General features: G+C 47.5%; 1 protein-coding gene and 1 long non-coding RNA gene across 2 annotated transcripts; both read left to right on the top strand.

The window, feature by feature from the left end:
• The first annotated feature begins 1,630 nt into the window (after positions 1 to 1,630).
• Positions 1,631 to 4,358, top strand: LOC135815563 (uncharacterized). The gene is made up of 2 exons (XR_010553306.1): positions 1,631 to 3,069; positions 3,854 to 4,358. It is a non-coding gene; the product is annotated as an uncharacterized LOC135815563 (long non-coding RNA).
• A 788-nt stretch (positions 4,359 to 5,146) lies between these two features.
• LOC135815561 (calcium-transporting ATPase type 2C member 1-like) lies at positions 5,147 to 24,221 on the top strand. The gene is made up of 23 exons (XM_065328876.1): positions 5,147 to 5,855; positions 7,412 to 7,447; positions 8,515 to 8,576; positions 9,434 to 9,542; positions 9,972 to 10,127; positions 10,563 to 10,631; positions 11,521 to 11,596; positions 12,041 to 12,110; positions 13,075 to 13,199; positions 13,387 to 13,484; positions 13,987 to 14,082; positions 14,999 to 15,088; positions 15,560 to 15,676; positions 16,182 to 16,341; positions 16,993 to 17,163; positions 18,027 to 18,127; positions 19,655 to 19,705; positions 20,201 to 20,367; positions 20,533 to 20,601; positions 21,050 to 21,166; positions 21,446 to 21,593; positions 22,289 to 22,387; positions 22,872 to 24,221. Exons 1-23 carry the CDS (start codon positions 5,502 to 5,504, stop codon positions 23,142 to 23,144), a joined length of 2,814 nt encoding a protein of 937 aa, XP_065184948.1. The 5' UTR covers positions 5,147 to 5,501; the 3' UTR covers positions 23,145 to 24,221.
• The last annotated feature ends 46 nt before the right edge of the window (positions 24,222 to 24,267 follow it).

The raw sequence follows: 24,267 nt of genomic DNA, 5'->3' as shown, positions 1-24,267 counted from the left end.
TGAAAGTCTGTACGATAGACAAAAGAGGTGAGTGTTTACATGAAGACAGTTGACCCGGGTCAAATACTGATATGCCGCCAAAAGTCCACTTCTACAGTCCTGTATGGTCACGTGAATCCGTTCGCGCGAAATTTGCATCTGCAGTGCCGTTCAAACCTGGCGCGAGATACGCACAGAAGTACGTTTGTACGATTTTCTTGACCCGGGTTGATTTCAACCCGGGTCAAGCGCAATGCGTCATGTGAACGCGCCATTCATTTTGTGCACATGGCGGGTTGAAATCTGACCCGGGTCGAACTCAACCCGGGTTGAAACGCTTCATGTAAACACAGCCTTAGTAGAAGGTAACAGGTCTACAGTCCCACCGTACCCTTCATCATTCCTCATTCACCATCGCGCGATACCCTGGCACACACTGGCAACATATCAATGGGGTGCCTTACCGTCGTCTAGAGGAGACGTCTTCGCAGCAATATTTTCCCTCCTGCGCATTCAGTCGCCGACGCGACAGCGTTCACGGGGCCGTTCCAGTTGCGGAAGACATTCGATTCATCGGGCCAATTCAGCAACAGGGCCGTGGACACACAGGGGGCAGAGGAGAGACATTGTTAGTGGACAAGAAATATGCAGTGGCAAGTGGCGAGTGCCGCATGGATGTCAAGTTGTCATGCACAATTCAGCTATTACTTACGGTCCAGCTAGTCCTGCCATTGCTCGCTCGTCCTGGTTCCTCCTCGTTCGTCTTCCTGCACGTCTGCACTTCTCCTTCCCCACCGTTGGCTTTGCGGTACGGGGGTGCCGGAAGGATTTCCCACATGTACATGAAGTCCCACCATGTCTCCATGTACATGTCCACGGCCACGTCAGCAGTTTTATAGTACCGGAAGGAGTTCCCACGATGTCTCCAAAGGCCTAGAGCGGACGTCTTTGCAGCAATTCTTTTCGCCCTGCGCATTCAGTTCGCCATGTCTCCAAAGGCAAAGGCCTAGAGCCTAGTAGAGGGGACGTCTTTGCAGCAATTCTTTTCACCCTAGTACCCTGCACATTCACTCCGCCGACACGACAGCGTTTACGGGGCCGTTCCAGGTGCAAAAGGTCCACGTCAGCAGTTCTCAACTATTTCGCGTACGGGATAGTCGCCGCGACAGCGTTTAAGGGGTCGTTCCAGGTGCAAAAGGTATCCATCAATGGCACTTTGCAGTATGGGGTACGGAAAAGGGGCCTCCTCGTTCGACTTCGTCGACTTCTGCAGTTCTCCTTCCCGTCAGGGGTACCGAAAGGGGCCTCCTCGCAGTTGTCCTTGCCGTCAGGTCCACGTCATGCAATTCTCAACTATTTCGCGTACGGGATAGTCGTCTTTGTCGTACGCGACATCGGCGTTTACCGAGTGGCATTGGCACAAAGCAGACCGTTGACGGGGTCACATGTCAAAAAAGTATCAACAATGTGTCGACTACGTGTCGACTACGTGTCGACCACGTGTATAGCGGTACACTCAGCGGTACACTAATTCTCGTGCCATTCTCGTGTCACAAAACTGGAACATCGAGTACCAGTATGGAAAGGCTTCAGACAGGAAGCCTTTCCAATACAAATTTGTGCAGTATCGATCGACTGAAGTCTGGTGAAATAATAATTGGAAAAGACGACCATCCGCCATGCGCGCATTTCGAGAATGGGAGTGCATCTCTTGAGGCCGTGTCGGAAAAGCTTTCTGAGGCCACTGATGGCACCAGTCTAGGCTGGATGTCCCTGTAGGATTTCCAGTGTAATGTGGTGAGAAAGAGAGCTCCGTTGAGTCCTTCTAGCTCAAATAAATCGTCCCCGGATGAAGAAATCAAATTTACCAAACAGCGAGGAAGCACGGCAACAGCAACTCTTACAAGGACTTGTCAGGTGTGATCAGCTGATTCGCCTGGCCGTGAGAATCACGGCATGCGTGACATCGCGCCTGAGTACTCATCTGAGCGAGAGTGAATCTGACGCCAGCGGCGCTGAGGTGAACGAACCAAAATTGTGATATTGTGGAACTGTTGCTGCTGGTGCATCGCCGATGGCGAGGTATTGGAGTTCAAGGACGGAATTAGAAGAATATATTCTTCACCAAGACGTAGTGCTTACCTGATTGTTTATCATAGGACTTCAGCTCCATCACGAACTTGGTATTCACTTCGTGCTGTGATTTTTGTGTTTCTTGTTCGCAATTGTATTTTCTCTCAACTTGAAGGGCTACCACGTGCCATACCCTTGCCTGGACATAGTCATATTTGTGTTTTCTGGAATCGTTCAGGCATACAGATTTTGAAAATATATATGTAGGACTCAGTATAGAGTCCATGCACTATATGATGTCCAGCACCCTATATAGAGTCCATTGGTCCAAAATCCACTATACAGAGTCCAGGAGTCCACTCAGTTTTGATCAGCTTCATCCTGCCGCGCAATCCCCTATAAGGAGTACACTTTTTCTACAAGTCCCCTATTCACGGTCCAGGAGTCCAGTTTATCCTGTCACGCCGTCCTGTGTGATGTGCCCGAAAGGGAACACATTTTTCAGTTTTGCTTGCCTCGTGGCAGCGCATTCCTTTCTTCACTTCAGCCATGGCTGCCAATTCTGCTGTGCAGTTGCTGACAGTAATCTGTCTCGAGCTAACCAAGGAGGATAAGGAGACGTTCAAAATCAAATCTGGAAAGCGTCTTGTGGTTCTCTGAAGACGTTTCATCAGTGCGCGGGATGAAAGCAGAAATTGCAGAACGAGAAAAGTTCAGCACAGTTCAAATCTGACGAGTCAGGTACACTGACGCTCTCTTTCGTTCGACGCCACAAGGATCCCCTGTTTGGCTGGCCATTGCTGCCAGTAAGACGTTTGAACGGTTTCATCAGAGCGAGGGATGAAAGCAGAAAGCGGAGAAAGAGAAAAGTTCAGCACAGTTGCAATCTGACGAGTCAGATACACTGACACTCTCTTTCGTTCGACGCCACAAGGATACCCCTGTTTGACTGGACAAGAGCTGCATGTACCACCGTGTCAAAAGGCTGTCCAACTACATGGCAGGACGATGACTGAGGTAAGGAAGCTTTTACTCGTTTCGATTGGTCTGCTGTTCTGTCGTTATGCTTGAATTTTTTTTCCATTTTCAAGGAGCGTATCGCGTTTGTTTGATGTTGCTTGAATGAATGCCCTAAAAGTAATCAACCACTTCGTAATAGTCCTCAAGGACTGCAAGGACTTTGCATCAATCGTATAATGACCGTCTAGCTATCATCAATTATTATTTTATTTCATGAGAAATGTATTTTTATCCCTGTGATAATTATGTGAACTCCACGACACTCTTCCTGTAGTATGATGTCAAATACAATGGGATCCACAAACGCAGTGCCAGTGTACTAGTAGTAGTAGGACTAGGAGGATTGCTTGTATGCCAATGACAAGAAAGCTTCAAGCTAATACTCGTATTCCCTGAAGTAACCGTTTTGATGTCACGAACATGACATTGTGTCAGTGAAACTGCCTCGTGACAACAAATCATTGCATTTCCATCTTGGGGAAGACTGACTGACCGCAACGCTGTACAGATTGTTCAAATCATCTCATTTCAATTTAGTTGCAGTGAAGTGAAACACTGTGTACACTACATGCATGTTGGTGTGTCTGTGCGTCTTGAGTGTGCACAAACGATCTTATTCCTCGTATTACTAATAGATTATTGTCCCCACCATCACCTGTTCACAGGTCTTTGAGTGGATTGATTTTCATTGAGCATCACATTCGTTGAGAACTTGGTAGTTGTGTGCTCCCATGCATCATTACGGTAATAAGCGTATCCTTGTGCTATCTATTTGTTGCAGGTGTGCTGATCTTCAGAAGCTTGCGGAACTGAGTGCTGCTGAACATTTGCATGGCCATGAGCAATGGTGAAGCTTGCTATTGCACTCTCAGCATGTGCTAGTATTATGCTGACCACTGCACTATGTTACTCTCTTACACTACTACGTGTATGTAAACGTGCGTGTACCCGTCCCCGTACGCATTCGTTTCGTATAATAATTTGTTATCCCTCTTGACTTTACATGTAAATGGGTGGACGTTTGCATGGCTGTTGGAGTTGCGTGTGTATTGTGTCTCTATTCTTTTCTTGGTGTTTTCTTGGCGTTGTATAAGTTTGTGTGTGTGTGTGTGTGTGCGTGCGCGCGCGCACAATAATTTGAAAACAAATAATTAATCCTGGGCTCTCCATTATTCTCTTTTGATTCTTGGTTTTTTCCTAGGTATTTTCTTGGCGGTGTGTGGGTGTGTGCATGTGTGTGTGCGTGCACAATAATTTGGCAACACTACATGATTGAGATATTGTAATTTGCAGCGTCTGCGAAGAGACCACTTGATTTGAGGATGGTGTTTGTAGGGTTTTCATGTAATGAAGTGGCTGCAGTGGCGCCTCAATACATATTTTTTTATCTTGAGAAGTGAATGATGTAAAGGATTAAAGGGAGAGGCCGTTTTCTGGTTAATATTCACTGCTTACAGCAGATCCTATGTCTATTTTCGAACTCGATAGGGGATGCCTAATTGGCTGGACTTTATACGTGTTGTCCACATAAAGACTCTTTATAGTTGATTTCAAAGTTTGGACTCCGTACAGTTGATTTTGGACCAATGGACTCTATATAGGGGTGAAGCCAATTGGCTGGACTCTATACAGGGAGTGATGTCCATCGAAACTTTGAGCTCACAGTTGATTCCAAGTTTGGACTCTGTACAGTGGATTTTGGACCAATGGACTCTATATAGGGGTTGGACATCATATAGGGGCTGGACGCTCTACTGAGTCCAACATATAGTTTACCCATACCTACAACTAACAGATCTTGAGTTATGGCTGATTGTTTGTACGCGTGTTTGCGGGACCACCCCTCACATACATTGAGTAAGACCCACAAAGGGTTAAAGGGTTAAAAAGGCCGAGCGAGACCCTCTCGGTGATCCTGCGCTGCTGCGAGGACTGCCAAACAAACTGCTTACAAAGGCAATAATATGGCAATACATGTACTTTCTATAACTGGCGCTACTTTGGCCCGGTTTTATAGTGTAGGTCTAGCGCCTATTCTACAGGCACTGCATCCAAACAGGCAAACTAACTGCTCTTTTGTGCGAACCGTCCACTTTTGGGAGGACCCCACGCGTCCTGCTTCACTGACGAGCGCGTGCATCGGTGGAATTATTTTCGTGACCTGGTTTGAGTCTTGAGCAGTTGAGGTGTTTGTTCAACTGATTACTTTGTTGTTTTATTTGTCTCTTGTTGCTAGCTCACGTCAGTCGGTTCCTGTGCCTGTGGCGTTGTTGGACGGGTTGACATCGGCCAGCTGTTGCAGGTTTCGCATAGTTCCGTAGTACAGACTGTACCGTAGTTTTGCACTTGCAGGTACGGTGTACGTGTCACAGGTGAACGCGCCAGATCCGTACAAATCCTCCATTCCTCAAATATTTTGATTTTGCCACATGCACACGTACTTGTTGGGACTTTTGATGAAACTATTGGTTCAGTCAAAATTGCCTGTCCAGCGAGACAGCAGCGATATGCCAGCGTGTGTTACCTCGGAATGGGCTACCCAAACTCCTGCTGAGGATATTCTGAGGCACCTGCAGGTGGACCATGGCAGTGGACTCAGCAGCGAGGAGGCCGCATCGCGGCGAAAATTGGTTGGAGCGAATGAATTCATCGAGGAGGACGAGGAGCCAATGTGGCAGAAGTATTTGGGCCAGTTCAAGGATCCCATGATTGCACTGCTACTGGCATCGGCAGCAATCAGTGTGCTTATGGGCCAATACGACGATGCATTGAGTATCACGGTGGTAAGTCTGGGACAACATTTGTTGGATGAATTTAAGTTTCAATGAACATTTTTGTGTCCTCAAATTTAGCATTTGGGAGAATTTAGCTAGCTGTATTTAATCGGTCTAATCAGCACTGTGGGGTGGTCTAAGACCATGGCTGGGGTTACATTGGAAATGCGTGGCCTGGCACAAGGGATACATTGGTTTAGTATAAAATACTGTTGATTCCCGAGCGTTGTCAAAGGCAGATGGTGTCATGTACATGTTGTGGTGTACCGTAGTAATGCACATAATAGTAGTAGTAGTATTTATTATTTTACTAGGGCAATCCCCACAGACTGTGAGTCTTTTTACAGGGTACCCTAGGTACGTGCGTGAAATAGAGCTGAATGAAGAAAGCCGTAAGTGCGTGAAATAGAGTAAAGAAAAAAGAAAACGGTGGCTGCATATATATAGGCGCACTCTCACTACGATATACGCTGTACGCTGATGATAAGATGTTTACTGCTTTCCGCATGCACGAGGTGAGCAAGTTCGCCAACATCCCCAGCAATTCAGTGTTGTTGCCGTTGCCAACACGGTAATGTAGTTACGTAGGGCGGCTGGCTAAATTGGGCGACGTCACGATATCTTGGCTGAGCGGATAGAGTTAGTTCTGTTAAATCCTACCTCGCTAGTTCGAATCCAGTAAGGTCAAATGGCCATATGGAAGCGGAGTACAGCATAGGTTTCCGTGTGCAGACAGTAAGTCCTGATCTGGGACATTGCCAAGAGGTAGATTGTGTCACACGAAGTGGAACAAAACGGCTAGTACTCCCATTGGCCGGTTCCCTGCGAATTATGCTGCTGCGCGATTGCTTTGAACAACCACTTGCCACTCACATTTTTTGCGCAAGTTCCGCATTGGCCTCGCATACCGTATTTCTCTGATTATAAGTCGCACCCCCATTTTCAGGTTTGAGCCATATTTTTTTATATATTCACTTCAGTAGTAAGTCATGCTCGATTGTAAGTCGCACCCCTTCTTTACCCTCGTTTTTTTTAGGTAAAAAGGTGCGACTTGTAATGGGGAAGTACGGTAATCCTTGAAATTAGAATTGTTGATCGCAAAGCAGAGAAATACAGTGCAATCACTGGCGCTTTTCGCTTTCAGTTGATGTCTACTAATGAAGCTGTGAGTTGCGGCTGGTAGGTCTACAGTGAAATGTGCACTTATGGCAAATGCTAGTGCCATCATGGTATATTTCCCACATAATCCTGCATCATCACTGCACAATCCTAATAGACAGTTTTTGGCCGCCACATTATGTGCATAATTTGATAGATTTGCCGGTGCCAATAACGGGGGATAAAACTGGGCCTACATCACCTGCGAGGGCATGTACTATACTCCAGCCCTGAGAACAAGAAGGCAACATGTGTGCTGTTGATGAATAGCATGTGATATGGCCATGGGTGATCGGCTAAGTTTAGCGGATAGCATGCATGCGTCTGCTACGAGTGTGCGACGTGCCGGATTAAAGTGGTCTGACTCAAGTTTTCATGTTGGCCTTTTATCTTTCCATACCATCCAGGCTATTGTCATTGTTGTAACAGTTGCGTTCATTCAGGTAAGACCATCTCCTCTCCGCGTCTCTCTCTCCGTCTTTCTCTGTCTGTCTGTCTGTCTGTCTCTCTCTCTCTCTCTCTCTCTCTCTCTCTCTCTCTCTCTCTCTCTCTCTCTCTCTCTCTCTCTCTCTCTCTCTCTCTCTCTCTCTCTCTCTCTCTCTCTCTCTCTCTCTCTCTCTCTCTCTCTCTCTCTCTCTCTCTCTCTCTCTCTCTCTCTCTCTCTCTCTCTCTCTCTCTCTCTCTCTCTTTCTCTGACTGCCCTACTGTTGGCATCACGACTGTTCTTACTGAGGTGCACAGTCTGGCTTATATTGTGTCTTGCTGGCCACGGCAGTTCCTGATTCACAGCCACATTCGCGTACAGTAGCTCTGCTCAGTAGTTCAGTAGTTAGGGTCCCTTTTGGCTGAGCTGACTGCACTGCATGGTTTGTTAGGTGTATGTGTGTGTGTGTGTGTGTGTGTGTGTGTGTGTGTGTGTGTGTGTGTGTGTGTGTGTGTGTGTGTGTGTGTGTGTGTGTGTGTGTGTGTGTGTGTGTGTCCCATATGGTGCAGTGGTATGTGCAGCGATTTCCAATCGATAGATTGCGGGTTCGATTCCCGACGATTATGGTCACACACGTCTTTCTTCTCTTTCTCAGACTCTTCCTGACTTTTCTTTCATTCTCCTGGGTGGTTACCAACAGCCAGTGCATGCCGGAGTATGTGGTGTGATGTGTGTGCGGGAAAAAAAAAAAAAAAAAAAGAAAAAGAAAGGAAAAGACCAAAAATAGGGATTCACTGGCCAGAAAATGTCACTCCAAATAGCTGTATGGTGTAGACCAGGCTGAATAGTGACGGTCAATTCTTCAGCCTTGCAAGCTGTTGAATGGTGTAATCCCAGCACAAGTTGCTATGGCTTCTGCCGTAGCATTGCTATCATCGCCTCCGGCGATGGGCATCAAAGGTCAAGGTCAAGGTGTGTGTGTATGTGTGTGTGTAGTGTGTAGTGTGTAGTGTGTAGTGTGTAGTGTGTAGTGTGTGGCAATGACTGGATGGCTGACACTCTTGTGGTGTGTCTTTGGGTATACAGGAATACCGCTCTGAGCAATCCCTCAACGAACTGAAGAAGTTGCTCCCGCCACACTGTCAATGGTCAGTTGATTGCATTGGCTTAACTTGACCTATCCTTGTGTATGTGTGTGCGTGTGTGCGTGTGTGTGTGTGTGTGTGTGTGTGTGTGTGTGTGCGCACGCGCACGTGCGTGTGTGCATGCACCGTGTGTGGCTCTAGTTGTGCCATTGTTGAAAGTAGCTGGTTTGTAGCAAGTTCCTGACTGCACTGTGGGACCAAGAAATATCTCCTTAGGATACTGTGCCAAAACTCACTATTAGAAGGTTCACTTGCATAGTGTGCATCATTTATATATTATTTTTTCAAGCAGGCTTGATGAGTTGATGGTATGTGGCAGTGCTGATGGAAGGACACTTTTGCATGAGATAACCGTTATTGAACTGGTGGAGACATCCAGTAGGTACAAGCTTGCTGAAAGACTACTTCACCCCTTTGCAAGCCAGCGGATATTTCTGTAGATTTACCAGTGCCGCTTGTGATGAGAGTTCCACCCCCTGCTTTCTATCACCCGCTAGCCAGCTGGTGACTTCATCGACCACTGTGATATTGACGATGCCATCCTCTTGCAATTATTGACCCTGCCTAAAGGAAAGGCTATGTTTGAGATGTGTGGGTAACTAAGCGAGGAGTATGTACAACAATTGCACCATACATCTGCGCGGCTTGGAGAAGAGCTTAGCAGAACGAAAGCGACGACTGTAATTGCAGGGGTCAATAAGAGGAAATGCATCCGCTCCGCAGTAGATGAGCTGAAGAGCAATTCCAGACTAGGTATTCTTCCAAGAAACTATCTTACGAGTAGCATGCTGGTGTAGTTACCATGTCTGCTCTACATGTATCCGATGTAGCCTGTCGTGTTTGATGCATTTGTATTCCAGTTATCGCGATGCTGTGCTGCAAGACTTTGAAGCACGTCTTTTGGTGCCGGGTGACATCATCTCACTGACTGTTGGTGACCGAGTGCCTGCAGATGTCCGATTACTCGAGGTCAGTAATCATTTTCACCTGTGGTAAATTTAGTCTCAATGCAAACAGTCAGGGTTCTTCTTTTTTGTTCTTTTTCAACTCTTCTTTTTCCAACTCATTTGATAGAGCGTGTTAAAAAGTTTTTCTCCTGCAGCCTGCGCTTGATCAGCCAACATATCCCGGAGTATCTGACTAATAGAGCATTTGCACGCTTCTATTTGCCAAGTACGTCTGGTCACTTTCCGGTCGGGCAGCACGTTCTTCAGATACGTACGCTGATATATCCGCTGTGTGCCCTACGCTCGTAATAGATATCCCAGCACGTACTTGTAAATCTCTGGCGTTCCAGAATGGCTGCTGTTGCATGTGGCAGCCCAGAACACCATCTCACGTGCTGTCTGCAATATACGTCTGACTCAGTCATGCTTCCATCTGCTGTGCTTATGCCAGACTGTCGACTTTCAGGTGGACGAGTCCAGTTTTACCGGCGAAACGGAGCCAGCTCGGAAACTTGCGTCGACTGTGCAGTCAAGCGATGCGCATACTGTCTCGAACCGCACCAACATGGTCTTCATGGGTACCTTGACCTGCAGCGGCCATGCCAAGGTGCGTCTGTGCTTGTCCACGTGTGTGTGTCTTACTGCTGTTGAATCTGTCTATCTATCCATCTCCCTGTGTGTTCTTCCGTATGGCCGTCTTTCTGTGTGTTTTTTTTGGGGTCCATGATTTGTGAACTACTAGGTGTTTGTGTTCCTGATGATAAGTGCATGCCATCGTGTTTGTGTTTGATATCTGAAGTAGAGTATCATGTGACTGTGAGTACAGTACTGCAGCCCGGTGCTGTGCACAATGCACATAGAAGCATTGCATGAGCACCCTCACAGTACGTACACACTGTTCACGGCAATTGGTCATGTCCTTCCGGGATTACTTGGGCAGTACTTTTATTATTTGCTCGTGTGTGTGTCTTTAACTTACTTTGGCACTTCATTGTCTGTCCCCATGTTGATGTTGATGTGCTGCACGTCGCTATCTATGCAGGGAGTTGTCACAGCTACGGGTACGTACACGGAGTTTGGCGAGGTGTTCAAGCTCATGCAGAAAGAGGAGGTGAGTGTGCCGTCTGCAAATAAAGATCACCTGTCCGCAAAGACCACCTGTCCGCAAAGACCACCTGTCTGCAAAGACCACCTGTCCGCAACCACCTGTCTGCAAAGACCACCTGTCTGCAAAGACCACCTGTCTGCAAGACCACCTGTGTACAGAGACTGATTTTCTATGCACCATGAGATGGTTGGTGAGCAAAGGTTTGGCCACCGTACATTTGCAAAGTAGTTCCCTCCCCCTAGGCCCCTAAAATAACAGAATCCGTCGCTGATCCAGCACCAGGCGCACTGTAAACAAGTATGCATGTACTAACACTTTGACTGCACTGGATTTCCAGTGTTTTACCTAAGGCTGATTATTATTTCATTGACCAGTACTATAGAGGGGCTGGGTTACGAACCTACTGTTGTGGCCAAAGAAATCCGACCTTTGAGGTGAAAACAGCACCAAGGCTCATGCGCCCCTCGAATGCGGTTTTGGATCATGCATAATGTATTTATTGGAGATGCTGTGCTGCTGCTTTTACCTCGTGGATCTGATTTCTTTGGCCATGACTGTAGTTCTCCATTTCTGGTGTGACCAGCAATATGATCTCTTTATCTCTCCTTGGTACTGGTCTGCTGCTGCTGCTGCTGCTGGTGGTGGTGGTGCTGGTGGTGGTGCTGGTGCTGGTGGTGCTGGCGGTGCTGGTGGTGCTGGTGGTGCTGGTGCTGGTGCTGGTGGTGCTGGTGGTGCTGGTGGTGCTGGTGGTGCTGGTGGTGCTGGTGCTGGTGGTGCTGGTGCTGGTGGTGCTGGTGCTGGTGTTGGTGCTGGTGCTGGTGGTGGTGGTACTTTAACTTATAATTATAGTCTATTGTGCTGACTTTGGTGGTATTGCTGCTGTTGTCTACAGGCACCACGGACACCGCTTCAGAAGAGCATGGGCAGGCTCAGCAAGCAACTTGCATTCATCTCTCTCGGTGTTATTGGTATGTGCAGATAGAGACTGGCTAGAGTGTCCATAAACCGTGTGTGTACTTTATGACTTTTGGTGTAACTTGTTGTCTTTGATTGTACATTCTCCAATTCTCCCGGCCCTGACCGCTAGTCGCTTGCCATTCTCTTTTGATTCGCATTTCACTGGCCACATAGTCGCATGCTACCAGGAGAGACCACAAGAGGTACTCCAAGCCTCGGTCCCCTGTGCGTACGTGGACCAACCCTAAGTTGTTTGGTTATGCAGTGTGTGTTTTGGTTCTGTGTTGGCATAGCCGTGAGCTATCTGATTGCCGTAGTAGGATCCATCGTATGCCTACTGACATGTTCATTATTCCGTTGCGACTAACTATGGTCACTGTGACCTCGCACCCAGGTGCTCTACACATACTGCAATGGATTTGTGCTCCCTTTTGTCTGTTGTTGCGGCTCTGTAGGGGTCATTCTGTTCATTGGCTGGGTTGTGGAACGGAGACATCTCCTGGAAATGTTCACCATAGCTGTCAGGTAATTCTGCACCCATTGTCGAGCATGTCGTCTTTGCCAGCTTGAGTGCATCCATAAATAAAAATAGATACATAAATTTTCCAGCTGGCGCGAGACTAAATGTCCGCCTCCCTAGGAGCACTATCACCCTCCTTGATCGAGGAGCCGCCAGTTGCAGCATTTCTTTGTTGTCCTCATGTTGATCCAATCATGTTGAAACTCTGTAACTGTTTTTGCAGCTCCTATTCTTGACGTTGGAGCAGCTAGTCTGCATGTAGTTAATGTATTGAACTGGATTTCAACGGGCTTGTTCTGTGGCAGTTCTGCTTGCGGCTGGTACATGTATGGCAGCTACTGCTAAAGCCTTGTGTGATATTCCTGAGCATGGGTCATGCGCAGCGGTGTACTGTTTGCTATTATGCGTGCCTGTGTGTGCCTGTGTGTGTGTGTGTGTGTGTGTGTGTGTGTGTGTGTGTGTGTGTGTGTGTGTGTGTGTGTGTGTGTGTGTGTGTGTGTGTGTGTGTGTGTGTGTGTGTGTGTGTGTGTGTGTGTGTGTGTGTGTGTGTGTGTGTGTGTGTGTGTGTGTGTGTGTGTGTGTGTGTGTGTGTGTGTGTGTGTGTGTGTGTGTGTGTGTGTGTGTGTGTGTGTGTGTGTGTGTGTGTGTGTGTGTGTGTGTGTGTGTGTGTGTGTGTGTGTGTGTGTGTGTGTGTGTGTGTGTGTGTGTGTGTGTGTGTGTGTGTGTGTGTGTGTGTGTGTGTGTGTGTGTGTGTGTGTGTGTGTGTGTGTGTGTGTGTGTGTGTGTGTGTGTGTGTGTGTGTGTGTGTGTGTGTGTGTGTGTGTGTGTGTGTGTGTGTGTGTGTGTGTGTGTGTGTGTGCGTGCGTGCGTGTGTGTGAGTTGTCACTGTTGTGCATCTGTATGCCTGTGTGTCTGTCTGTCTGTGCCCTTGGGTATCTGTGTATGTGCCTGGATCATTCCGCCGTGCAGTCTTGCGGTGGCAGCCATTCCCGAAGGTCTTCCCATTGTAGTCACGGTGACACTGGCGCTGGGCTCCATCCGTGTGTCCAAGCGTAATGCCATAGTGAAGAAGCTACCCACCGTCGAGTCCTTAGGTGAGTATTGATATCTGCACTACAGTAGTGCATGTCATCTGTAAACACTGGGACACAGCTATGCGTTTAGCATCAGATCTCGAGGTGTGGCTCTCATATCGGTAGTCGGCTAGCTCTGCGAGAGATAATGTGCTCTGTTTAACACTTATGCTGTCTCTGGTCCCATTTATTTTGGTGTTGACCTCAGGATGTGCGAATGTGATCTGCTCGGACAAGACGGGCACTCTGACAGAGAATGTTATGACGGTTACGGATATCTACACCGCATCAGGGGAGCTCTACAAGGTACAGGGACAGCAGCTTATACAATAATGATAGATAAGATTGAGTGGTGCATCTACAGCACATGATAGCGTTTTGTCATTGGCATCGCTTTCAATGAGTCCTGGAAGCCGCAATCCGAGACGGTAGACCAATTCTGTGTCAGCGCACTTCTGCCATAAGCTTGCCGCTCCTTCATGTCAAATAATTACATAACCAATTTACCTTCCTAAGGTCCTATGCAGATCTCTACACTCTGGTTTCTGTACTCTTGTTTACATCACTGCATTTGTCTCGTGTTGTTACAAGTACTCGCACCTGCTCCGTTTGCACATGCTGCCTGGCATTTCCCGTGACTTGTGTTTGGACGTGTGTGTGTGTGTATGTGTGTGTGCACGTGTGTATGTGGGTGTGCCTCTCTCTCTCTCTCTCACTATCTCTCTCTCTCTCTCTCTCTCTCTCTCTCTCTCTCTCTCTCTCTCTCACTCTCTCTCTCTCTCTCTCTCTCTTCTACTGCCTGTATCAGGTGGCAGGGAATGGCTACAGTGCTGAGGGTGACGTCACGCTGAATGGCGAATGTGTTCAGGTTTCCAACCAACATGCTCTGCATCGATTAGTCGAGGTGCGTACTCACCTGCCGTACCTTGTACTTTGCACCGCATGATAGCACAAGCCTGTACCGCAACTCCACACATCACAGCACAAGCCGAGAATACTCAGCAGCGTTACATGCAAGCAAGAACTCTTTAGAAAATGTTGTTGCTTTGCATGGTAGAAATTCACAGACCCTTACCAGTTTGTAGTGATTGATGCAGCCAACTACGGGTGCGTTCTTATATTCTGTAGCTTCTAGGAGAAGAAGAAAAGAGAAGTCGAAGAAACTGGGATTATTCAAGAATGGGTCTCGAAGAATTTGGAGTTATTTTGCACATGTTAAGCAAATTGAAGCGCCAAAGGGGCCGCGATCTTGAGTGATGAATGTAGTACTGAAGTATGCACGTGTGCGTATGCGAAAAGGGAAATGCGTACACTTATGATGAACACGTGGCTTTTAGTCGTAGTTCACATGCGCTGATCTCAAATCGCGGGAATCTCCAAGTTTCCACCACCTCTGAAGCTTGGAGAGCTTGGAGAGCTTTGGAGAGCCTCCTAAAAGTCGGAGAGGATATAAGAACAGCTCTCGAACTTTTCGGAGAGTCTCCAACTTTTCCGAGAGGATTTAAGAACGCACCCTAAGTTCTTGCCAGACTCGTGCTCCAGAATGACATCTGACTTAACCCATGATGCCATACTTCCAGTGACCTTTACCACACTGGTCATATACTTTAACCCTCATGGCTGAACTGGTTTATATGATCCCACCACCACCTTGAGCCAGGGCCAAGCCTGTATGAGAAAAGGCTACAGCAGTGAGATTAGTGATCGGCGACAATAGAAGTTGCCCAGTCTGATCTGATGTTACCTGTCCATGTGCTGTCGCCATGCATGTCTTATTGCCTAACTCCACAGTCCTACTGTCATGTTCGTGCATTCCTCAGGCTGGGTGTGTTTGCTCCAACGCTTCTGTCACTAATGGTACTCTTGTCGGCCAAGCAACGGAAGGAGCAATCGTCACTGTGGCCTATAAGGTAGGTGTGGAATTTGTGTGCGCATGACACTGTCAAGTGCTGGTCTAGAGGTGGTTTAGAATGCACTTTCATGTTTCGGTGAATGGAATTGTTGTCAGCTAGCTCCATTTTGTTCCTGAGTTTTTATATTGCTGTGACTCGTTCTTTGGAAGTACATATCTTTACACATTCAAGGAGTGGAGTTCTTGGTGATGTGTATGCGTGTGTGTGCTTGCGCTTGGGCGTGCGCATGCATGTGTGCTTGTGTGTGTGTGTGTGTGTGTGTGTGTGTGTGTTTGTGTGTGTGTGTAAGTCACCTCAATGTTATGTTATAACTTATGTATATGCTCACGCTTATGTGTTTCTATCATCTCTCTCTCTCACTCACCCTCTCTCTCTCTCTCTCTCTCTCTCTCTCTCTCTCTCTCTCTCTCTCTCTCTCTCTCTCTCTCTCTCTTTCTTTCTTTCTCTCTCTCTTTGTGCCCTCCACAGCTTGGTTTGAACAACCCACGAGACGACTATATTCGCCTCGAGGAGATACCGTTTAGCTCTGACAAGAAATGGATGGCGGTAGCATGCCAGTCAAAACAAGGTGTCCAGGGTCAAGCTGTAAGAGTGCTGCTCTTGTTTACATTCTGTTTATGACACTACTACCTGTACATGTACCAGGCATTGACCCAGGACCTCTGATCGAGCATAGACATGCCAGCTGCAAGCAGAGATAATAGCACCCCCCCCCGGAACCTCTTGCTACTGACGAGTAGCAAACCCCTTACTGTTGTGCCAGAGAATTTGAAGCTTGTATTCACTAGAAGTAGCGCTGTGTGCACTTGAGCAATAATTTGTTCATGTCGTTTGACTACAATATAGAGAAGTGACAGGTCAGCCAGGCTTGCTTACCCGCGCTCTCAACGTGTTGAGTTTCAGTGATGCAAAGCAGCATGTCTCTCTCACATCATCATCAGCTTCTTTGCACCTGGTTTGACAATGTTGACAGTTTGAAATGCCAGTAGATATACTCGAGTACCAGTTCATCTACATGGGTGTTGTCTTGTGTGCTGCTAGGATACTGACAGTCCTGATATTATGCTCCCATTTCTCTTGTTTTTCTCAGGAAGTACAGTACTTTGTCAAAGGCAGTGTGGAAAGTGTTCTCACACGATGCCAGCAATATCAATCCCTGGCAGCTGGCTCCAGAACCGAGGCCGTCCTTGCTGCTGACCGTGAGCGATTTCTCAATAGTGAAAATCAGCTTGCCTCCCGCGGCCTCCGTGGTAAGGAATCAGTAGATCAAGGGCAGATCAATCACTCCTGTATCGTAGGGTTCTTCTGTGTGTGTGTGTGTGTGTGTGTGTGTGTGTGTGTGTGTGTGTGTGTGTGTGTGTGTGTGTGTGTGTGTGTGTGTGTGTGTGTGTGTGTGTGTGTGTGTGTGTGTGTGTGTGTGTGAGAGAGAGAGAGAGAGAGAGAGAGAGAGAGAGAGAGAGAGAGAGAGAGAGAGAGAGAGAGAGAGAGAGAGAGAGAGAGAGAGAGAGAGAGAGAGAGAGAGAGAGAGAGAGGCATGGCATGGAGGGAGAGATCTCTTCTTGCACAACAGCTTACTGTATTCCTGAAAACATAAGTAAATTTCCATCTGCGTTGCCGAGGGAACTCAAGACGGCCGCTTACACCCGCACCAACTCAGAGACAGATGCAGCGCGGGAGTGTGCAAAACTGCCTGCGAGCGGTTTTCCAACCGTGTGCCAAACACATTCAACTAGGAACTTGTGGCCAAACGCAATGGATGTGGCTAATGGCGTTATCGGCACTTGCACCAGTGGCTGTGAGACGTATCTCCTTATCTCCTCAGGCCATTATTGTGTTAGTACTGCACGTATTGTGCACATGGTGGTGATTGCTTTCATTCTTTCTCATTTTTTTCTTCCCAGTTTTGGCTGTAGCAACTGGTCCCAGCATGAAACAGTTAGTGTTCCTTGGTCTCATAGCTATGCATGATCCACCACGACTTGGCGTACCAAAAGCAATACGAAGCCTGCGCAGTGGCGGTGTAGCGGTGAAAATGGTAACGGGAGATTCCAAGGCAACAGCCATTGCCATTGGTAAGTCCTGGATCTGGTGCTGGAGTTGTTGTTTTGGGTTCCGTTTCTTCTATAGATCCTGCTCTTGAATGTAGTTGATCTTGTGCATGATGAGTGTGCGTTCTGTGTTTCCATTTTTGTTGTTTTCAGTAATTCGCCAAGTGTGTAGTGTTGACCTGTAGTTGGTCATTTTCGTCTGGTGTGCTACATCCTGTGCACACCCAGGAGACTTCCTTTGATAGGCATCCATTTGCCTCTGGAGAATCCTTGAAAATATAATGTCAATATCACTGAGGCATGGCTCTACATGTACACTGAGTGACTCTTGTCCTCTTTTGTTTTCTTTCCGAATATCTCACTTAGTTTCACACATGTGTTGTGCACCATAGCTGTTGCTGATGCACCCACACAAAGTCCATTCTTATGTCAAAGTTACTAGCATCTTTTTTGGCCATCGATGATGAATGTCAGATTGGTTGAAGTTTGGTCTTTTCTGTGGAATTTGGCTCTAGTGAGGTTTTGCAGGAGAGGTTTTACTTTGGTTGAACATTTTGGAGGGGTTATAAATGTTAAAAAGGAGAAGGACAAAATGATACGAGTTATGACTAACTGTCCACCAACGTAACCAAATCATATACTGGCAGGTTTGTGCCTTCTTGTCGCACTCGCCGACTCTATATGATCTGGTTACGTTGGTTGACAGTTAGTCATATCTCGTTCCATTTTTGTCCTTCTCCTTTTTATCCATGATTACATTGGCTCACCGTCCAAGTTTATAAATGTTCTCTGCGTATCCAGGTTGTTGCTGCGTTGGGCGTTCAACATTTTGCTAAAGTTGTGTTGTTTTACCCTTGTGTTATTTCTCATCTGCTTGATGATGCCAGGTCATCTTTTGGATATGAGCGGTGAAGCAATGTCGGGTGATGAACTTGAAATGTTGACTACATCCGTTGCTGATCAGTCTCTCTTGCAAAGAATAAGAGTGGTAAGTTGCTACAAACTGCTAGTACACAGAGCACTTGATACACGCTGGGAAGAGCATCCTAACACTAATGGCAGAGCGAGGTTTGGTTGCAAAAGCGATCCTCGGGCAACAACATTAGCTGTAATAGGTGATTCACATGACGGTCTAATCCACGTTTGTCAGGTGTCCGCTGGAAGTGAAACGTGAGTCCGCTGTTCACACAGCCGTGGGTGTCGACCATAGCTCCCGTGAGTATACGACGGTTACTGTGGTGATACGGAATGAGTAGCGTTCTCATCAAACCCGTACCCGAAGGCAAAGGGCCGGACAAACACGGTTCAAGACTACCGTACTCTCATACGATAGTACGACCTCTCTGGCTCATATCTGTTGAAGTGCCCGCAGATGAATGCATCCGCAGGCAAAATGCTCCTCAGCGACCTGGACACTTTTGATTCCATCGGACAAATTTTGGTCGCGTGCCGGACAATCTCCATGGTGATTTCCCTGTAAACGTGGATTTGCCCATCGTTTGAATCGCCCATAACTGGTAACCGTAGGTGACATAAGCATTCTTGTCACTGTCGAATTTGTAAGCTAGAAGTCCAACTCAACCCTCTATGCCTTTCTGTTGTGTATTTAAAAAAATGTTCATTTATCACTCCCCCCTCACGTAACCCCGATCGTCCTCATGTACTCTCACACAATAAGCACTCAACAGTTTGGGGATGTCGTGCTTCTTGTATTATGCCAAGCATGACACGCTGAGTCCAGCTTGACTCAGCCGAGTCCTTACCTACTATTTACTGCTCTAACATGAAGCCGTGCCTCCGAGCAGGAAAAGAGAAGAAGCAAGAAAGAAAAAAATAATAACCTGGCTTTCTGCAAGCTGCAACAGTAAGAAGTGCCGGTTGTGTAAGGCCACTCGACCGTGAGGCCTTCCGGATGGTGCTGCACCTCCAGCAGGCATCTTTCCCTGCTACTACGCCTACACATACCTGTATACGGTACACCTACCGAGCTGCCTGCCCCAGAAGGCTTCCCTGATGTAACCCGGGTTTCGGCCCAAGCGCCTGTGTCGCTTCCGTGATCCGAATGCGCATGCGACCTTGCAGGTCGCGCGCCAGGCTGCCGCGTACGCGACCAGCCTGGGGGTGACGATGTCGCCTTGAGCGCTTGTCGTAGCTGGGATCCCGTAGGCGGCACACAGGGGTGCCAAATATGTCGCTGGCCCAGGGCCAGCAGGGCGCCCAGCTCAGGTCGCACGCGGCATGCGGCCCGAGCTGAGCGCGGTGACGGTTGGTGATAACTACAGTTTCCTCCTCCGGAAACTTCCATTTGTGCACGATAGTCGTTTCTTCATTAGCATGGTCACAGATGTCTCACTCGCACAAGTATATGTGTGTGTGTGTGTGTGTGTGTGTGTGTGTGTGTGTGTGTGTGTGTGTGTGTGTGTGTGTGTGTGTGTGCACATAGCATTATGTGAGTTACTGTCCACCATATTTGCACTCTAACCAATGTGATGTGTGCTGCTCGTTTCCTCCTCAGTCGGATATCTTCTACCGCGTGTCGCCAAGGCACAAAGTTCTTATCGTCAAGGTATGGGTTGGTGTAGTTATGTTCTCATGTACAGCCTGTGTGCCTAGCTCCGATTTGGACAGCTTTTTTTATTTTCTTTACGGGGAAGGTCAACCCATGTTTGTCTTGTGCAGGGAAAATGACCCTCAAACATTGGGGACAGTCATCTGTCATGAAGTTCGGTGCTTTTTTTCATTTTCTTTTGGGGGCAAATGCAAATGTCCCGGCCTCCTCTTCTTGGCAATAGTAATAGTCTACAAACTAAAAAGTGAAATTAACTTTTAGTTTTTAGTCTTTTAGACACGTTTGAGTATGGCATACAGCCTGTGTATATACAGCCTGTGGATACAGCCCGTATAGAGACTACCGTGTTTTGTGACAATTCTCCGCATCACAAAGAAACGTGTTGTGCTCCCCATTAGTCAAGATTTTTAAAGTGTTTATTGTGTGTGTGTGTGTTTGTGTGTACACGCCTGCTCGCCAATGCTCCCGTGCATTGTTGCACTGTTGTTGCAGGCTTTGCAAGATCAAGGCAATATTGTAGCTATGACCGGTGATGGTGTTAACGACGCCGTTGCATTGAAGACCGCTGATATCGGTGTGGCCATGGGAAAAACCGGCACCGATGTCAGCAAAGAGGCTGCCGACGTCATTTTAGTCAATGACGACTTTGGCACGATTCTGTAAGTAACAGTGCTGCTGCTGTTGTGTCAGCTCAGATCTGTCAGTAGTCATTTAGTTTAGCAGATCATTTTCTTTGAATGTCTTGAGAAGTGCAGGTATGGGCAGTATGCTTGACCTGGCAACGAGTTTCCTCCTTTCCGGTCTTGTGTGTTTTTTGAATGAAGGGCTGCCATTGAGGAGGGTAAGAGTATCTTCTACAACATCAAGAACTTTGTTCGCTTTCAGCTAAGCACGTGAGTAAAGAGCACCCACACACTCGCATGTACAGTTAAGCCAATACGTAATGTTGCGTGGGGTGTGTTAGTTTTCCTCTGTAGGTACCAGTGTTGGTGTAACCTACTGAGTACTGACTTTTAAAAGAAGTTTTTTTTTCTTCTTCACCAAAACCATCAGCTCATCTAGGCTGAAGTCAGTATAAATGGCACACGCTGAAGAGGTGTTTGTGTGGCTTGATTCTACCAACATTGGCGACTATAATCCGTAGAGCATCTTCTTCCGGTGCGCTTGGCATGGTTGACACGAGCATACTCCTTTGTGTTTTGTTCTGTGAGAATTCTGAAGTGTTTTCTCTTTCATCTTGTGTGTGTGTGTGTGTGTGTGTGTGTGTGTGTGTGTGTGTGTGTGTGTGTGTGTGTGTGTGTGTGTGTGTGTGTGTGTGTGTGTGTGTGTGTGTGTGCACAGGAGTATAGCAGCACTGTCGCTGATTGCTATATCAACATTGTTCAGTCTGCCCAGCCCGCTCAATGCCATGCAGATACTATGGATTAACATTATCATGGACGGTCCACCAGCTCAGAGGTCAGCTCCTGCTGCTGCTGCTGCTGCTGCTGCTGTTTGCACTGATGCTGCATGTTCTTGAACACTCCGCTTTAGCGTGGGCTGTGTTGCTCTGCACTTGGTATGCTGCTTGATATCGCCTTTGCTGTCTTTTCAGTTCTCCTCTAACAGTACTGTAGCTACAGAGAGCATGCTCGACTCAAGTTGATTGTACTGTTCGTCTCCTCTCTCAATGGGCAGTTTTACCGGCAGCAACGGTGATATGGGTTCTTCTTTCCCCTTGGTTTTGTCCTCGTGCAGTCTTGGCGTTGAGCCTGTTGATCGTGACGTGACAAGACGGCCGCCACGCAAGATCTCGCAGGGCATGATCACACCTCTGCTGGCAGCGCGTGTAGTAATGTCAGCTCTCTGCATCGTGCTGGGTACATTCTGGATCTTCTGGAGAGAGGTTAGTAGCTGGCCATTGTCCACAGTGCATGCATGTGGGTGAGTGTGCGTGTGTGCGTACAGTGTACGTGTTTGTGTGTTTGTGTGTGTTGTGTGTGTGTGTGTGTGTGTGCGTGTGTGTGCGTGGGTGTTGGTCCTGCATGTAGTCTTCTAATTGACATGATACTACTTGTACCCGGGCACAGGTCGGCTGGCTCATGACACTAGGTTATTCAACAGGTTTGGTTGCAAAACAGTCTGCTACATGTACTAGTACTGGGTACTGTGGAATGTGTGTGGAGCCTAGAAAGCCTGGAAAAGTCCAACAACTTTGAATGTACCCGGGCTACCTTTCTTTAACGTGGTGTGAGCCATGGCGGATGGTAGCCACTTCCATTTGTTGTGGTGGGCGTTAGTCGATGTACTAGATTGTAAACATCCCGAAGTTCATCCTGATGGTCTAGCAAATCCACATTGCTGCTCAATGAAATCCGATCACGCAAGTTAAATTCGCACCCCTGAACCAGTTCACCGGTCTACGGCTGCACAGTGCCCGGCGTGGTGTGGCATGGCATTGGCTGGCTTGATCGGATTTCACTGAGCACCACTGTACATGCTACAGTACAATTCTAGTAGTGTATGCTGATGCTGGTTACTGTCCCACCCTATGACATGTGCAGCATTGCTTCTGGCGTGTATTCTCTCTGTGCTTCACAGATGAGTATTGACAATAAGGTGACCGCACGGGACACAACCATGACTTTCACTTGCTTTGTGTTCTTCGACATGTTCAACGCGCTGAGTTCACGCTCTGAGGTGAGATTGGGCCATTTGTGTACTCTGTGTGTGTGTGGGGGGGGGGGGGGGGGGGGTATCTTTGTGCCTCTGTGTGTCTGTATTATGTATGCATGTGTCTGGCTGTGTGTCTGGTGTATCCTGTACTGCCTTATAACATTTAGTATTGTCCTATCTTCATGTGTGCCGTGGTATTGCTTATACACCCAAGCTTCAAGTCTCAAGAAAAGAACAGGCCCCTCACAATCAACATTTTGGCTACTCTCCTTTGCGCTGTTGCTTTCACCTCACTACTGTATATAGTTCATTGTGCTTGGTCAGTTTCTCTTTGCCTGTACTCCACCTGATGAGAAGGCAATGAAAGTACTACTGTAGAGGAGGAGCTTTGAGTATGTGGATTGTGAGGAGCCTGAAGCTTGTTCTTTTCTTGGGTTTTATTGTATTTTGTTTCTGAGTCTCAACTTTTGGTTTTCTTTTTTTGTTTTATGTGTGTCACCGCTTCTAGTTCAAATCTGTGCTCCAGCTGGGCTTGTTCAGCAACCGTGCGTTTGTAATAGCGGTGGGTGGCTCGCTGATCGGTCAGATGCTAGTGGTGTACTTTCCGCCGCTGCAGAGAGTGTTCATCACTGAAGCACTCGGTGCCCATGACCTGCTCCTGCTGGTGGCCTTGTCCTCCACTGTCCTCATCTGCGATGAAGTTCTGAAGTTGTACCGTCGCCACTACGGCCTAGTGAATAGCTACCAGCCAGTAGAGAATATGCCCGTCACCAGGATGTAAGCACTACTACTAGTAGTTAGTAGCCCTACTCAGTACTCTAGTCTAGTACTCACTAGTAGGAGCATTAGCTGTGTGCACTGTGGCTGTGGTGGACTAGCATTAGCAGCCGGTTAGTGTCCTGGACTGACGCTGACGTGCATGTGCGTCTGCCGGAGCTGGCGCAGTCAAGGTGCTTGGCCCAAGTAGTGTTGTGATTGGGTTGATAGACGCACACCAGCTCCCCCAAGTGTGGGCAAGCGCACGCACGCGGCGTGTGCACACACACACTGCAGCATGGAACAATACTTGTAATGTGCACGTTGATTCTCTCTACAAACCAGTGTTGGTTGTGGGTTCTCTCTGTTACGGTGGATTACCTCAAGCATGTGTTGCACAGCGCCACTCTCCATGATCTCCTGCTGCCGGAGCCGGTGGACTCTTATTCGCAGGCTGCTGCTGCTGCTGCTGTTGTATTTAGCCTACAGAATTAACGTTACATTGAGCAGTCCCCATGGCATGGGCATTACATCAGTTTTGCCTTCGCTCAGCAGGATTCTTTTGGTATTTTACTGCCTTTCTGAGCTCGGTAGCTGCCTATCATCTTGAGTCACGATTGGATTGGCATGTGTAGAGAACCGTTTCATGTCTGCATATTTTGTCAGCATATAATGACCCTTTCCAGACCCCCATATATTTTACATTATTCAGAGTGATTATTATTATTCATGAACCATATGTGGTGTTTTACTAGTTTACCCACTGACTGACATATTCTGAAAACGCTAATAACGACGACCCTGTCTTTTCTGTATGTGTATGACGATATCTACTTCCATCCTTTTGTATGGATTTTGAACTCTTGCAGTAGTGCTGTTTTACAGTAGTAGGTTTGAAACCTTTTTTAGTGAGGACATTGAGACGTCTGTATTCTTTCTTAGCCTTTCCTCCTAGTTTTAGTCCTAACTAACATGCTGTGTTCACCCGTTGCGCCGCCTGCTGCTGTCCGCGGAAGTCTTCACATGCGTCTTCTCTCCCCCGTGCTTCTTTTTAAACCTTTTTAGGCCTGGCCCTGCTGTGAACATCTCCTATTGACATTGAGCTTGAAGTATTGAGTGTTGTGTTTCCGCTACTTTACGACCACCAC

The sequence above is a fragment of the Sycon ciliatum genome, chromosome 4 (assembly GCF_964019385.1).
Source record: "Sycon ciliatum chromosome 4, ocSycCili1.1, whole genome shotgun sequence".
Taxonomy (NCBI): Eukaryota; Metazoa; Porifera; class Calcarea; order Leucosolenida; family Sycettidae; genus Sycon; species Sycon ciliatum.
Note: the sequence above shows the minus strand (reverse complement) of the source record. Positions and strands in the feature narration are given on the sequence as shown.